The sequence below is a fragment of the Echinococcus granulosus genome (assembly GCF_000524195.1).
Source record: "Echinococcus granulosus chromosome Unknown EG_S00063, whole genome shotgun sequence".
NCBI lineage: Eukaryota > Metazoa > Platyhelminthes > Cestoda > Cyclophyllidea > Taeniidae > Echinococcus > Echinococcus granulosus.
In genome coordinates this window covers 420,060-433,924 of record NW_020170443.1, presented here as the reverse complement: position 1 = coordinate 433,924, position 13,865 = coordinate 420,060, and the positions used below count along the sequence as shown (strand labels likewise).

Genomic DNA, 13,865 nt, shown 5'->3' with positions numbered 1-13,865 from the left:
TGTTAGATTAACAAGTTCTATATTTGTGATCGTGGAGATTTCGCCAAAATGCAACAGTTTTCCGAGGAAATTGGTACCCTTTAGCTGTTGCTAAAACCATAAAATTATCAAAAAAAACCTTCAACTAGCCTTCCTCAAATCTCTCTATTCCAGTATTTGTAGTCTAAATGACTTTTTGCAAAATGCGAAAACCATGTACCTGTGCTGAATCCCAAAGTTGGCAATACTTTTAGGGGACGTTTTAAAATGCCAAAATTTCGGATTAGCGTCCAAGCTACCCAGGCTACTTGTAAGTGAAATTGAAGAAATTCGCGGAGCAGCGGCTCAGAATTATTTATGAGCAATAAAGTTCCACAGCAATGTTCACCCGAAATGCATGCACATTTCCCCCAATAAAATGTCGTTGAGCTCGACGCAAATTACAAAATTGGCATTTATTAACTCACACCGTTTCAAGCCTTTGCTGAAGCAATAGTGAGCCAAAGTAGAATAAAATGGACACAACCCACGGAAGGACTAGGGCTAGGCAGCTAGCTTGACCTGAACCACATGCCGCAGAGCAAAGGCCAAGCCTATGGAGGCTGAAATACCTGCGCAGTTGTAAATAATTAAAAAACCACATCACTGCCAAATCTTTTGGGAAAAAGTACAATCATGTCAAGCAAATCATGACTTGCGCTTACTGTCGGACACTCATAAATTATCCAAACTTTTCAGCCGTAGCAGGACGTCAGCATTCTTGTCGTCCAGATTTTTTGATTGATAATGAGACCGCTTAGGCATTGCTTAAGAAGAATTCCCGGAATTACTTGTTAGAATCATATATACACGCAACTTGAATTAGCTAAAGAAAATTTGCCTAACGTTACTAACCCTAAAGTGCAAAGTGCATTCTACCGCGAATTTTTTTGTGTGAAAATGGTAATTATTTTTGGATTTTGTGTTGTGAGGTCAAAGGTGCTATTCATTTGTATCAGAAGGATTTTGCGTGAGCAGTGCGACTGAAGCGGTTGAAAAAGGTTTCACCACTTCAGGAGTAAACAATATTAGGCATGGTGATCCATTCAAACAATTAAAAGTGAGAGAAAAGGTAACGTTCAATTCTGATACTTAAAAAGTAAAAAAATTACAAAGAAAACAAAATTAACAAAAGTTAAAAAATTATTTTAACAAAAGCCTTTTTTATAATGCATTTAACAAATTTGAAGGCAGGTTTTGGCCTCTCTCCATTTCCTCTTCCATCCTCCAATTCACATTCTACTTATATATTTTGACGAACTCTAAATGTCTCTTTTGTAAGAAAATGTATTCTCTTCTCTTTTTATGGTTAAATGATTAATGGCGACGATTTAATGAAAATGCAAAACTAGCAGATTTAAGGTGTCAAAAGGTACTGAACGTCCATCTTACTTACTTTGAACTGTCATTCTAAATTAGTGATTTTAGTGTCCAACATACAAACTTCTCGATCTCTTTCAACGGCCAAACACAGGGATTACTACCAAACACCTTAAGTGCTTCGAAAGCTAAATGACTCCCTGTCACAAGCCCTTGACTCCAGTAGCAATTGCAATTTCATGGGATCTGACCAATTAATTACATCTGCCAAATGCAGGATTGTAATCAAATAACAGAAAAGGTTTATATCAAGAAAGGAAGGTCTAGTCTCCTGTGAGCAATGATTTGTTTCATATCGCCGGCGAAACAATCCAATTTAAGTGGCCCACCGCACACTGATTCTACAAGAAATCTGAATAAAATACCAGCAAAGCCTGATTACTTATCTCAAAAGTTGATCTAATATCGCGAAAATTAAATCACGGAGGACTGTGACAATACATGTCACGGATCATGTGTGTTAAAAGAAAGCTACCAAGAAGGGGAAAATTTCTCCCCGTCGTCTCACCCGTCGCTCGAGTGCATCCTCGCTTCTTTGCACTTCTTGTTTAGTCTCTTTCCTCGTAAAAAATTCGGTATTCAAGTACGAAAATTACTTCTTGTTGGTGTTTCAAAACAGTCTCGATCTGATTGCCAAAGGTGTTTGAGTTGGGACTGTAAAGTGACAGTGAAATTTGCTATTAAACATTCTCTAGTAAGCCAAAACATCGAGGACTACCGAAAGAACATGCAGCTGACGGATGAGCAGTTCCACAATCTGGAGCGTCTGCTGGACGAGGTGGTAAAGGGTAGGCAAATGGGCCTCCTGATGCTGGGGATGCCTTTGCAGTCCTGGTCCGAGGTCTACATCGTCCTTCGACCCGTCGCAAAGGGCCTTCTAAACGCCTCGCCCCTCCTGCACCCCTGATGGAGCCTCCCACCCCCACCCCCCTCGCTAACATCCACGTACTTCATTTATGTCTCTTTCCCTTCACCTCTACCCAATCACCTATCCACTCAGAGCCGATTCAGTTAACTGACATCGGGGTCATCTCTGAATAAACCCATGGGACATGAGCCTTTGAATTCCACAGACCTTGAATTAAAACACCCCACCTATTTTTCAAGCCAAGGTGCGTAGGAGGTGGGAAGCAACTTTAAAAGTGCGGGAGCTCTGACACTTATGTAAAGGCCCATTTGCGGAACCGGAAAAACAGTCCACGTAATGAGCATCGCCTTAAAAATTGTAACTAATATTTGTGTACATGTTTTGTTTGTCCCTCCAAGTATGCGCTCCATCTTTGCGGAAGTAGCAAACCTTGTGTAAATAGTTACCCAAATGCCACTTATAGAAGGGATCTACTGGCTCGGCATTAAGTCATCATCCAAGTAGGGCAGATAAGGGAAAGTCCTGGCAGTATTGGAGCACCTTTGAAAATCTGTAGTAACGCATATGTGGAGTTTCATTGCCTTCATAACTTCGGAATTTTGGTAATCATCATATAAAATAGAATTTGTGTAGCTTACCGAGACTCTCCTGAAGATGAAGGAAGGCAAAATACTCTGACAGAATATGCCTTCAGCATACAGAGGGGACTGTGGCTACTGACATGACCCAGGGTCCAGTTTCACTGGGCAAGGGTACAATGACGGGGACGCAAAGTGGCCCTGTACCGAATCCAAGAGGTAAACAACAAATGGGTTGCATAGTTCCTCTCCTCTTGAGCGTTGTCTCCAGCGCTACCCTTCCTCAACCTCCCACGTCAGCTACTACAATGTAGTCGGTACTGTAGGGGAAACATCCATGCGTTAACCACACCAGTCATCGAAATTTCATGCAACTGAGGAGATATCTCGCCACAACACCACTGATTCCTCTTGGCAATTCTGCTGGATCTGCAGCTTCGGCTTGTATGGGAACTGGATTTGTGGACGGAGAATTTCGCTGGCCATCATGCGTATCCACAGGCAGGCGTAAGAACGTCAACCCAAGAGCAGATCTATTTAGGGGAGGACGGGATTTGACACAGTTCTGTGGAGACATGGTTTCCTGTCCGTTGCTCCTTTCTACGTTGTTCTAGCTTCAGAGCAGCCCAGCCGCATAGCCATCTAGGTTGTATCCAGCCAGTAGAGAGGCAAAGGAGGCATCGCGAGTTCGCATTGTCGACACCTTTATGCAGGTACGGCAGGCAACTCCGTAAGGAGCCCTTTTCAGATGGTTCACGACTAGTGTCGCTGTCGTTATAACTAGCATACCTGCAGAACACGGGACTGCAGTCGTTGCCGAAGGTAGACGACATTTTCAGCCCTTCTGTATGAGGCCATCACCGATTCTCGCATTCGCACTCCTTCCGCCCCACTGAGGTGTATCATCCAGCAGTAGAAACGAGGGTGGATGCCCCTTAAGGTTGCATTTGCTTTCCCCTGCCACCAATGAGGCGCCCAGGTACTTCCAGTAGTTCTCGAGACTACTGGCATGGCCCGAAGGCCGGCTCTTCCTGCAAAGGTACAAAGGCCATGACACCAAGTGGCCCTCTTCCCGAATCACATTACCACCCTTCAACTCTCAAATAAGCTGGAACCGATTAAGTACCAAATCGGTATCAACGATATCAAATTCAAGAACAAGCCTTCATCATTCAACAACTTATTATTCCCAGAACAAAAGAGAGGCAAAGAATAATTTCGGGGACTCTTGATTTTGCGTTGATCAAAAGCAGTAAGAATGAAAGGAAGGCAGACAAATAAAAATAATGATAATAATAATAAAAGCAGTTAGATTGGAATCTTCACTGGATGATGCAGGATTGTATCATTCCAGCGTCACCGCCTCCGGAGATCGCACGGAAGGTCTGTTGGGTGATTGCGTCAGTCTGCAGGCCTAGTTCCACCTCGTTGACGAGACTGGGCAGGAGAAAAGGGATAAATTTGGACCTTTCGAAGTGGGGTGAGGTAAGGTGAAAAGGAGGGAGGACGTACGCCTGCTCCTGGTAGTCCAACTCCTGGACAATCTCATTGCGCTCGTTCACCACCTCCACGACCTCACGCAACAGAAGCTCCTCACGAGCGCGATCCTCGGCGGTCTTCTGGCTGTCTGGAAGTGTACAACATACGGAAAAAGTTATTTCCCGTTTTAAATAAGAAAAACAAAAAAAGTAAATGATTCAATTACCATCTTTTTCCATCAGCTCGCGTAATTCCGCGTTCAGGAGGACTGTAGTCCGCTCCAGATCAGACTCCTTCTCCCTGAAAAAGCAAAACATGCCATTTATAGCTTAAATTAAACAGATTTCCGCTACTCCAGCGAATCGCTACAGTTCAGTATTTAAAAATATCTAAGTACTTTGTAAAGTGGCACACTCCGATTCATGGAGAAGTCCAAATGGATTTTGAAATGGTCCCTCAAGCTGGAATCGCTTCAACAGTGGATAAGCCGCGCCATTTGAAATATGCAAACGCTGTGTGAAATTTGTACAATAAAGACTCTAAAAGGGGTTTAAAATCCACTTTTTCCCTAATCAAAGATGTTAGACGAGGTGGATAATTGCAATTACTTAAAAGAGTTACAAGAAATTCCAACTGAAGTGGTATTACTGGATCAAAGTGACAGCCTCGTTTCGTTAAGTCAGTCCGTTGAGGTTAAGAATAATTCAAGTCGACAACTCGGGACTGTCGCAACAAGGACGACAAATGGACAGAAGTTTCCCCTTCACAATTGAATTATTTAAGCGGTATGCTTTTAGTTAAAATTTCCAACGAAAATGCGCTACCTGTCAGACTCTCAGGCCCTCTTCTTATCCCATCTATTCTCGGTCTCGGTGCAATTCTCAAGAGAATATGCAACAATCACACAGTTACCAGGCTTTCGTATAGGATGGATTCTTTTCTAAACTAACATGATTCGGTGCGGAAAAGGTCCCTGCAAATTAAAATGAAGATTAAACACTAGTTCCTACTACCACACTATCCCACTACTGAAGACCGTCGATATTATCCCACGAGGAATCCATCCAGGCAGCCACGTTGGGGATGATGGGAAGGTAAAAGCGGGGTCTAGCGGTGGAGTAAATAAAAGGTGCCAACTAATTAAGAAACCTTGATGCAAGCAGAGGGCATAGTGAGCCCACAAACACCTTTTAATCTCCAGCCCTTGTCAGCTCAATAACTTCAGTCAACCACTAAGATGTCAAGACAGCAAGGAAATCTACGGCATCAGACATCACTTGACAGTTCTAAGTGGCTTGAATAAGTGTTGAAGACTTCTCAAAGTAAAGGAAACAATCTTGATGTGAAAGGCTCTATTAAAATTTCAAATCACTGAAGAGTGGAAAAAGGAGACGTACATGATGGAGAGTTGATAGGAGCGATGAACGAGGGCGTTGCGACGGGAGATGAGTTGGAACCAGCGCCGCATGAGTATCTCCTCCTCCGGCGTCCCAGAGCCCATGACCGCACGCAGGCGTCGTTCAAGGTCTGGCGCCTCGCAATCCAACGCCTCCTGTTCCGCCGCCAAGGCCGCTGCCTCGGCACTAACTGCACCGATGCATCACGACACAAGTCGAGGTGAAGTAAAAATAGCGTCAGAAGGAAGCATGCTTTGTTGCCTTACTACGAAATACGTTCAAATCAAACAGGAAATTGTGGATTCTCCGCTCCAAAACAAGATCTACATTCAGCAGCAATTACTATTCAAACTTAAATTCCTTAAAGTTCCCCTTTTTCTCCTTCTTTCTATGCAATGAAAAGCTCCTGTTCGACCTAAATACCCTCTTAGTTGTACTGCCAAACGGTCAACAAAATTAAAACTGGTCTCTTCAAATGAATTCTTTCCAAAGCAATTGAGCGATGGTTTGTGAATCAACTCCACACTGATAGGACATCTATGCAACAAGCAATAATATGAACACGAAGACTTTCGTAAAAAGTTATAGCTACAAAATGAGAAGAACAGAACAGGCATAGGGGGCCGCTTAGATAAGAAGGCCAAACAATAAGGCTCATCAATCAGGCAACGCTATTTCTAATGATAGCAAAGCGCTACAAATCACTCGTTTGATAGCACATGTACTCATCACCACAATTGGAGGTAGAGCTAAAACAAATGAAATATGAAGACAGAGTTAAGCTAGCAAGTGATCGGCAATGATTACTATCCAGATTATAACAAACCGGAAGAGGAGGATTCGTTTGACAACACCACATTCGAGACTTACGATTGGAGGGCTGCAACACAACAAAAAAAGCAAACGGTGAGAGTTAACAACTGCGCAGCGATCTGTGAGACAGAATAAAGGCGAATTTTCTCACAGTTGAGGGCTTGGGGGATTTACTAGGGGAGGCGTTGAGGCTCAAGTGCGTCTCCAGACCGTCTGAGAAGAGCTTGAGGTTGGAGAGCTTTAATTTGCGTGCCTTTACATTTCCCGTCGTTGGCGATGCACCGTCGAGCTCTGTTTAAACAAAATTTGCGATTTGGTTATTAAACAGATGTCTTCAGCACCGCTATGTAACTTATTAAATTCCGTGATTAATGATACTGAAGTGGACACAGTGCCGGTGGAATGTTCGCGGACAAAATTACCGGAGGGGCGAATGATAGGATAAAATGCGTCGGGATGTAGAAAGAGTAGGCCTGTCAAAAAGCGCAGACATGATTATTCTCAACTATTACAAGCTGACAGGCAAATGGAGAAGGTAACGAATATAGTGAGAACGAAAATGAACTAAAATATGTCAGGATTAGAGAAATCCTTCAAATGGATTTGGATTTGTGGAAATGGAAGCATTTTAAATAAACTCTTTCAATAAAAAAAGTGTCTAAGAGCTGCGAAATTCATGGGGCGTAGGAGAACAGTCAACAACCATTTAAAGCAGGCAGTTTAGGCAAAAATTGAATCTTCGAAAGCTACTTATTTTAGCATTGATGAGTATACTACTTATGAATTGTAAGTAGTGCACATAATCAAGTCAAAAATTACCGTGTTTTGAGGTGGCAAGACTGGGGGATTCGACGGCGTGATCATCAGTGGTGGTTATGGTAGTCGTAGCACCCAAGGAATCGTTTTTATCTGACGATTTCGACTCCGTCAGAAGGGTTCGCGCTTTCGTCAACAGCTGCTCATAGCGCTCGGAGGCACTGCTGCCGCCTGAATTCACCTGGAGAAGGAGCAAACAGAAGATAAAGTGGAAAGACTCGACAAAAAGCAACAAACATTTACACACAAAGAAAATACTCACTTGCTTTTTCTTTTTTGCTTTTGTTGTGGATTTATTCACGGAGTCCTTATCTACCTCCGATTCGTTCTGCTGGTGACTGCAAGAAGGGAGGAAGCAGTTCCAATGACCTCCAATGCAAAACATGAAAATTTCAGAGCTAAACACGAGCAAACCAACTTACAACGTGGGAGGAGTTGAGATGTTTCACTAACTTATTCCCAACACATCTTTTATTAGAACAGAGGCAGCAATTCTAGGGGCTCCATGAGCAATGGTCAAGAACGACAACAACAATATGAACGGATAGTAAAGTGTAATGTCAATTCCTTACCGCTGAGGCGGTAGAAAGAATGGTAGCAAAACTAAAAGCAGCATCGAAGTAAGCAACAATATCACCAAGAAAGCATAGGCTAATCAAAAAAGGACCCAAGAGTGGTTTAATTACAGTGATTGCATCACCGTCAAGAGCAGAGGTAAAACTCACTCAGCGGCACCATCGAGAGGTGCAGCAGCGGCCACTTTTTTCTTCTTCTCCTCCTCCTCCTCCTCCTCTTTCGGTGCAGTAGCTGCCGTTGCGATAAGGCAGGTGCGTAGCTGATGGAGGTAGGTCATCATGGAGAGGCGATCGGGAGCCCCGCCCCGCCCCCGCACCACCTCACAAGGGTCCACAAACACCCGCGCAACGCCAAATCGGCTGGCCGCGTCGAAGGCCAATCGGACACGCTCCGTCGGGGTCATTGCTAGGACTAACTCGAAATCGCCTCTGCAAATTGACAAGGTATGATAAGGATGACGCTTAATCACAACTTCAGGTATTGGGCTAATAAGTATAAGAAATTCTTATTCAAAATCTCGAGAATCGAAAGTGGGAGAAGCTTCTGTTGTCCAGACAGAATCGATACGAACTAATGCAAGGACATCCGAGAAAATAGCAGGAGTGTTGAAATAAGGTAGAAACTCACATGGCCTGCGGCTGGAAGTGGTGGATTATTGCGCAGAGAGCAAGACCCGATCGGAAGCAGATGGTGAGATCTTTGATCTTGACGCCGGGGTAGGTGGCAGTGACCTCCTGACACCAGGCCAATAGGTCTTGTCCCGTCTGAGAGGTGACCTTGGCCTGATTTTCTAGTTGGCTGGGGGGAAAGACCGATTACTAGGCTCTAAAGGCGAGATCCAAGGAAAGTACTAGTGTAGCCAAGGGAAAAAAAGCTCAAAAGGCACACGAAAATACACTTTTAAAGCCATGTAAATGCCTCTGCCCCATCGTCGTATGTTTATTTTACGCTCAAGTGATTAGGCGAGTAATGCGGATGGTAAAAACGAAACAGATCGAGGAGGAGGCGGGAGGAGGAATGTTGATGCGTGACAAACTTTTTGCCAATGAGTGAATGAAATTTTAAAGGTCTTCGCACTAGCGTGTGCACACTCAACAATAGCCACGATCAGAGGTGAATGAAGAAAGTCTCCTGGAAATAAATATTAATAGAAGAGGACGCGGTAAAGAAAAAAACATGGGATTGTTGGATCTGCTTATGCTCTGGCCAGAGAGAAATCCACTTCTGAGTGGGTGCTTAAGAGAGTGGCAGAAGGTAACTTTTAGCTTTGTTGGTTAACTTGGACTCTTCTAGTACTTAATCTGGGAGAAGCGTAGCTTTCACAATCAAGTTGGCAAAAAAAGAGCTAACGGCTTCGATTCAAGGGAACTAGATATGCAATCAGTGTGGAAAAAAGGTCCATTCATTCAGGCGTTGCAAGGTAAGAACAAACAATGAAGGAGAGGGTGAAAAAAAAATTTCGGATAAGTAAGCCATTTAATGGGAAGTGCATTCCAGCTCCCAGCACAGCAAACCTTGTTGGCAGCGTGGAGGAGTAGCCCAGGCCATCGATGTCCGCTTGTGAATTGCGAGTGCCTGAAGGAGAGAAAAAGGGGCTACTAACTTGCTTATCTTTTCCGTATGCATTTGAGTAAGTGAAATATGGCACAAACCTGTGATTGACCTCAGGACAAAGCTCACACACAGGTGTGCTTCAATAGCCATCCAAAAAAGGCGTTAATAAGGCCATTGACAGTGAGGGTGGTAAATGTAGGGCGCTGTGATTTTATTTGTGCATAATATTATGCGGGGAAGATGTTCAAAATGAGGCAGGAAAAAGAGGAACAACTTCGACCATTAATTCATGAATGCCTTTAGGGGTGAATCGGAATGTGTGGAACTAGAACAGCTGGAAGCGTTGAGGAGATCAAAGCTACGAAATTCCTCTAGCCAACTTTCTAGCTTTCACAAGCAACTGCCTACCTTCGGTCTGCCCCACGTCCATGCTTTTCGCCGCCTCCTTCTTCGCCTCAGCCTCAGCCGCCTCTTCGTCGACTTCATGGAGGTCGGGACAGTGCTCAAGAGCTTTCAATCGGTTGGAGATGCTGGCTACATCGTTATAGAAGGTTTCTGACTCAGGAATGGGCGACTCATTGCTCCACCTGCTTCCGTAGGCTGAGGGTGGTGCGTAGGTGAGTGACATGGAGGAGGCAACTGAAATCATATCCTCATCCCTGGTGGCAATAACAAAAACAGGCTGAAAAATTTTCTCACTGGGCTTGTAGTTTTCTAAATGGTAACAGTATTTTGCTGAATTAGAATCAGGAAGCATGCGAGTTGAATATAAATTCTACGGCGTTAGAATAACTTAAAACATACTCCCACTGCCGCGATTGAGCGCTCCCTCGGAAAGGCTCATTCATCAACAAATTGGTGGTAGTAACTTGGCCGAAAACTGGCCAAATTTTTTGGAGAATTCTAAGAATCCAACTATCAATCTACGAAATTACACATTAAAACTGAAAAATGTCCTCTTTATAAGTGAAGCAGTAGCTCCGGTTGGACAAAGACTGTTGACAGTAACAGCTGGGTCAAGAAACAGCCTTTTGGAATCTTTCTTTGTATTCAACTGGTTTTGAAGTTCTGTAAAAGTAACTTGGATCATTTTTGAGTGAGTTGCCCAGGACTGGAACTAGGTGATGACCCAGAGGTAAGAATGGCCTACTACAACGCACGTCTTAGAAATCGCATTGCGTGCAAACCAAGTGTCTGTTCACTAGAGAGTGACTAATAGCGACTAGGTTTGTGATGCTGGTGAAGAAACAAAAGAACTGAGAAACAACACGCAAGCACCATGGCAGGATCATTTTATTCTCTGAAGCCATTGAGCACATGCCTACCTTGTGTGCGAGTAAACTTTCGGTCCACAGAAAACACCGCAAAAATAATTGATGCAATGGGGCAATTTCGTATCACGTTGCTACCTCCCCCACAGAGACCTGCACTAACCCTCGCCTTTGCGCAAATGCTGTCAGTCTAATAGGAGTTATCCGGATCCGATCTAGGTCAAATCACCATGCAGGAGTGGAAGCAGCAGTCTGATGAAGGTAGTCCAGGCCTCCGACTACCCACTGGATTTTTAAATATGCACCAAGGAAGCATAAGGAGCGTAGTCGTGTCGCTGCAGCATTAACTACAATCTATTTAAGTCATCTACGAGTGATGAAGTGGTGTAAAAAGTACCTACAGGATATGCTGCTCAATGACAGCGCATTTCAAAATGCATGAACTTCAAGGTGTCGCGAGCCGGTTAAAATACTATCCTTCAAAGTGGCTAAAACGACGACATTATTGAAGACCTCGCTATCATTCACTACTGCCGGTGCATGAATTCGAATAAACAGCCGCAGGAATATGCAAACCGACTGAGCTATTAACTGACTGCATAATTAGCCTCTTGAGAGGCATTTATGATACTGTCACCGGTCAGCCAGTAACCCGAATGGAAGCACAGCCTAGCGTCTTAGAAGCCATGCCCCTATCATGATGACTTCCGATTCTAATGCAAAAAAAAACAAACACCGAGACCTGAGTGCTTAGCCTTCGAAACTAAAATTTGCCTCAAGACTATAAGGACTCATGATCCAAACACTGGCATGCATCATAACTGCAGAATTCCCAATTCAACACCAGAATGAGGACTCACGTCGCCTCGCCTGATCGGAGCATGAGGCCGTGAAGAGTGAACAATAGGGTGGCGGAGGAAACCTTCTTGGAGGCCGCTCGAAGTTTCACCTTGAGGTTATTCTGTGTGGGTAATGCTGATGCAAATTCGGCCAAGTTGAGGCTGCGGGTGGCCAAAACACGCCGTCTAGTGGTTGCCGATGGCGCAGCTTCTTTAAACTCGGCTACTGACATACACACCTGCAGGGGAAAAGCGTTCAGTTCTGAGGAACCAGACGATACCACACTGGGGGCACAAAGAAACCACTCAAACGGTGGCTTTGAGCCGAATGAATTATACCACTTAGATCAGGATTTTATGTCTGGATTACTCCACCAGGAGATGATACATTCTGAGATAGATCGAGAGGAAACGTGACAGCCTAAGGAGACGCATGATCAAAGGAAGCCACAATAGAAAGCCAAAAATAAAACCATTACTCGAGATCTGAGTAGTCACTCTAGGATTGTTTTCGATTGGTTGAATAATACCACCAAGGCCAAAATTTGTATCAGGACCGCTCCGTTAAGGGATGAAACAAAAACTGTTACATAAATCAACAGTTTATGTCAACTAATCAGGCACCAGTTTGGCTTAAAATTTGGGTGTAAAAAGTAGGATCGAAACAGTGCGATGACAGGAGCTGCCATTTTGAACACAATCCAACTTATGTAGTGTTTTCTATTTCGGAAAAGCATACAATTACAAAACCATATTTGCATTACATCGGAAACATTATTTTCAAAGACACAACCGTTTAAATGGACATGCTAGACCACAACAGGATACCGCCTGCAGCATGACCTTTTAGCCTAAAGAAGGATCCCGGAACAAAAAATGTTTGCCTATGGCCTGTAATTTTAGTCGGAAACACACCTGAATTCGCCTAGAACTCGCCTCCAACATTCACACCAACTGCTAAATGGGAACTTTGATTTTTAAAAAACCATGGTTCTATTTCAAGCTCAGACGTTAAGCACTAAGGTCCAACAAAAATGTTTAATTAACAACTGCTAAATAGGAGCTGAGATGAACTTAACACGCGCATATCCTATTTAAGGACAATCAATTTGAAAAATAAATAAAGAGCAGTGACAGATTTCAACTGCTATACTGCTAAACGCAAACCGAATGTCAAAACGAGTTCTAGAAGCATTCATGACTCCCACTACCAATACTTTTAATTAAAATCGAAATTACAGTAAGAGAAAGCCGGAATCTCAAGGCAAAACATAAACAACAACAACAACAACAAATATACTGTTCGCACTTCGTATATACTGGAATTAGTTTTGATCAATTTTAAGTCGTGTACACGTGAAGTTGTCAAGTCAAGAAGCAGTAACACTGAATATTCACATTCAATAAAAAAGACAACCGAGTCCAAGTAAGGCAGGAATCGTATGACAACGCAAAGAAGAGAAAGGCAACTAAGTTTTAATTTTGCATAACCGGAGAGAAAAACAGCAAACTAAGAGCGCATATACAAATTAACAAAGAAGCTAATGCTTCCAGAGTCGTGGCAGACTAAAACCTTAAATGGCGAGTAAAAGAAAATCCCCGGTGTTAAATCAAGAGAAAATTGTTAATACCCTTAAAATGAAAAACAAGCTAACTGGGCATGAAAGAAAACCTACATCTTCGATTTGAAAAGTCCATTCCTTATCTTCAAAGGAGATATCCTTTTCATTTCGGTAGAGGGTTGTTACAACTTCCAAATTATCCGGCACAGCCCACATGTATGAAAGCGAGGAATCCTCGGGTGAGGAATTTTGCAGCATTATGGGCTGGAAAAAAGAGAAAAAATCAGCATATCGCAAAACGGTGCTGTATGCACCAAAAAATTCAAAACCCCCGCATCAAAAGTGCAAAAAGTGAGTCTAAAAAACACTCACAGAGAGCTTAACGCATTTTACAAATGCACACGAACAGAACGTGGCGAAATGCCTACAAACCTGAGATGTACAGCGCCTGCCCCGGCGAGTAAACACAATTGTAACACCCTTTGGCCGATATCCCTTCTCAAATCTTATTGACAGCTCTTCCAATGATACAGTAAATTGAAATTTGGCAGCTTTCATGCCAATTCGCTGAATACGCTTCCAGAGACTCATCTTTGAGGCAGACGCCAAAACAAACTGTAATAGCGGGCATATATGAGCCGATTTAAAGTAAGAAAGGGTTTCAGAGACATCATAAAAACTGGTGGTACACAGTCCTATCTAATGCATTTAAAA

General features: G+C 43.3%; 1 protein-coding gene across 1 annotated transcript; it reads right to left on the bottom strand. All coding sequences in view use genetic code 11, as the record gives it.

Moving 5' to 3' along the window:
* Positions 1 to 4,166: 4,166 nt before the first annotated feature.
* Positions 4,167 to 13,742, bottom strand: EGR_06800 (EH domain-binding protein; the record flags this gene model as incomplete). Its single annotated transcript, XM_024496049.1, has 15 exons — positions 4,167 to 4,281; positions 4,357 to 4,471; positions 4,550 to 4,623; positions 5,721 to 5,906; positions 6,591 to 6,652; positions 6,685 to 6,824; positions 7,353 to 7,530; positions 7,612 to 7,687; positions 8,075 to 8,353; positions 8,553 to 8,723; positions 9,440 to 9,500; positions 9,888 to 10,138; positions 11,611 to 11,828; positions 13,266 to 13,415; positions 13,584 to 13,742. 15 exons carry the CDS (start codon positions 13,740 to 13,742, stop codon positions 4,167 to 4,169), a joined length of 2,235 nt encoding a protein of 744 aa, XP_024349589.1.
* Between the last annotated feature and the right edge of the window lie 123 nt (positions 13,743 to 13,865).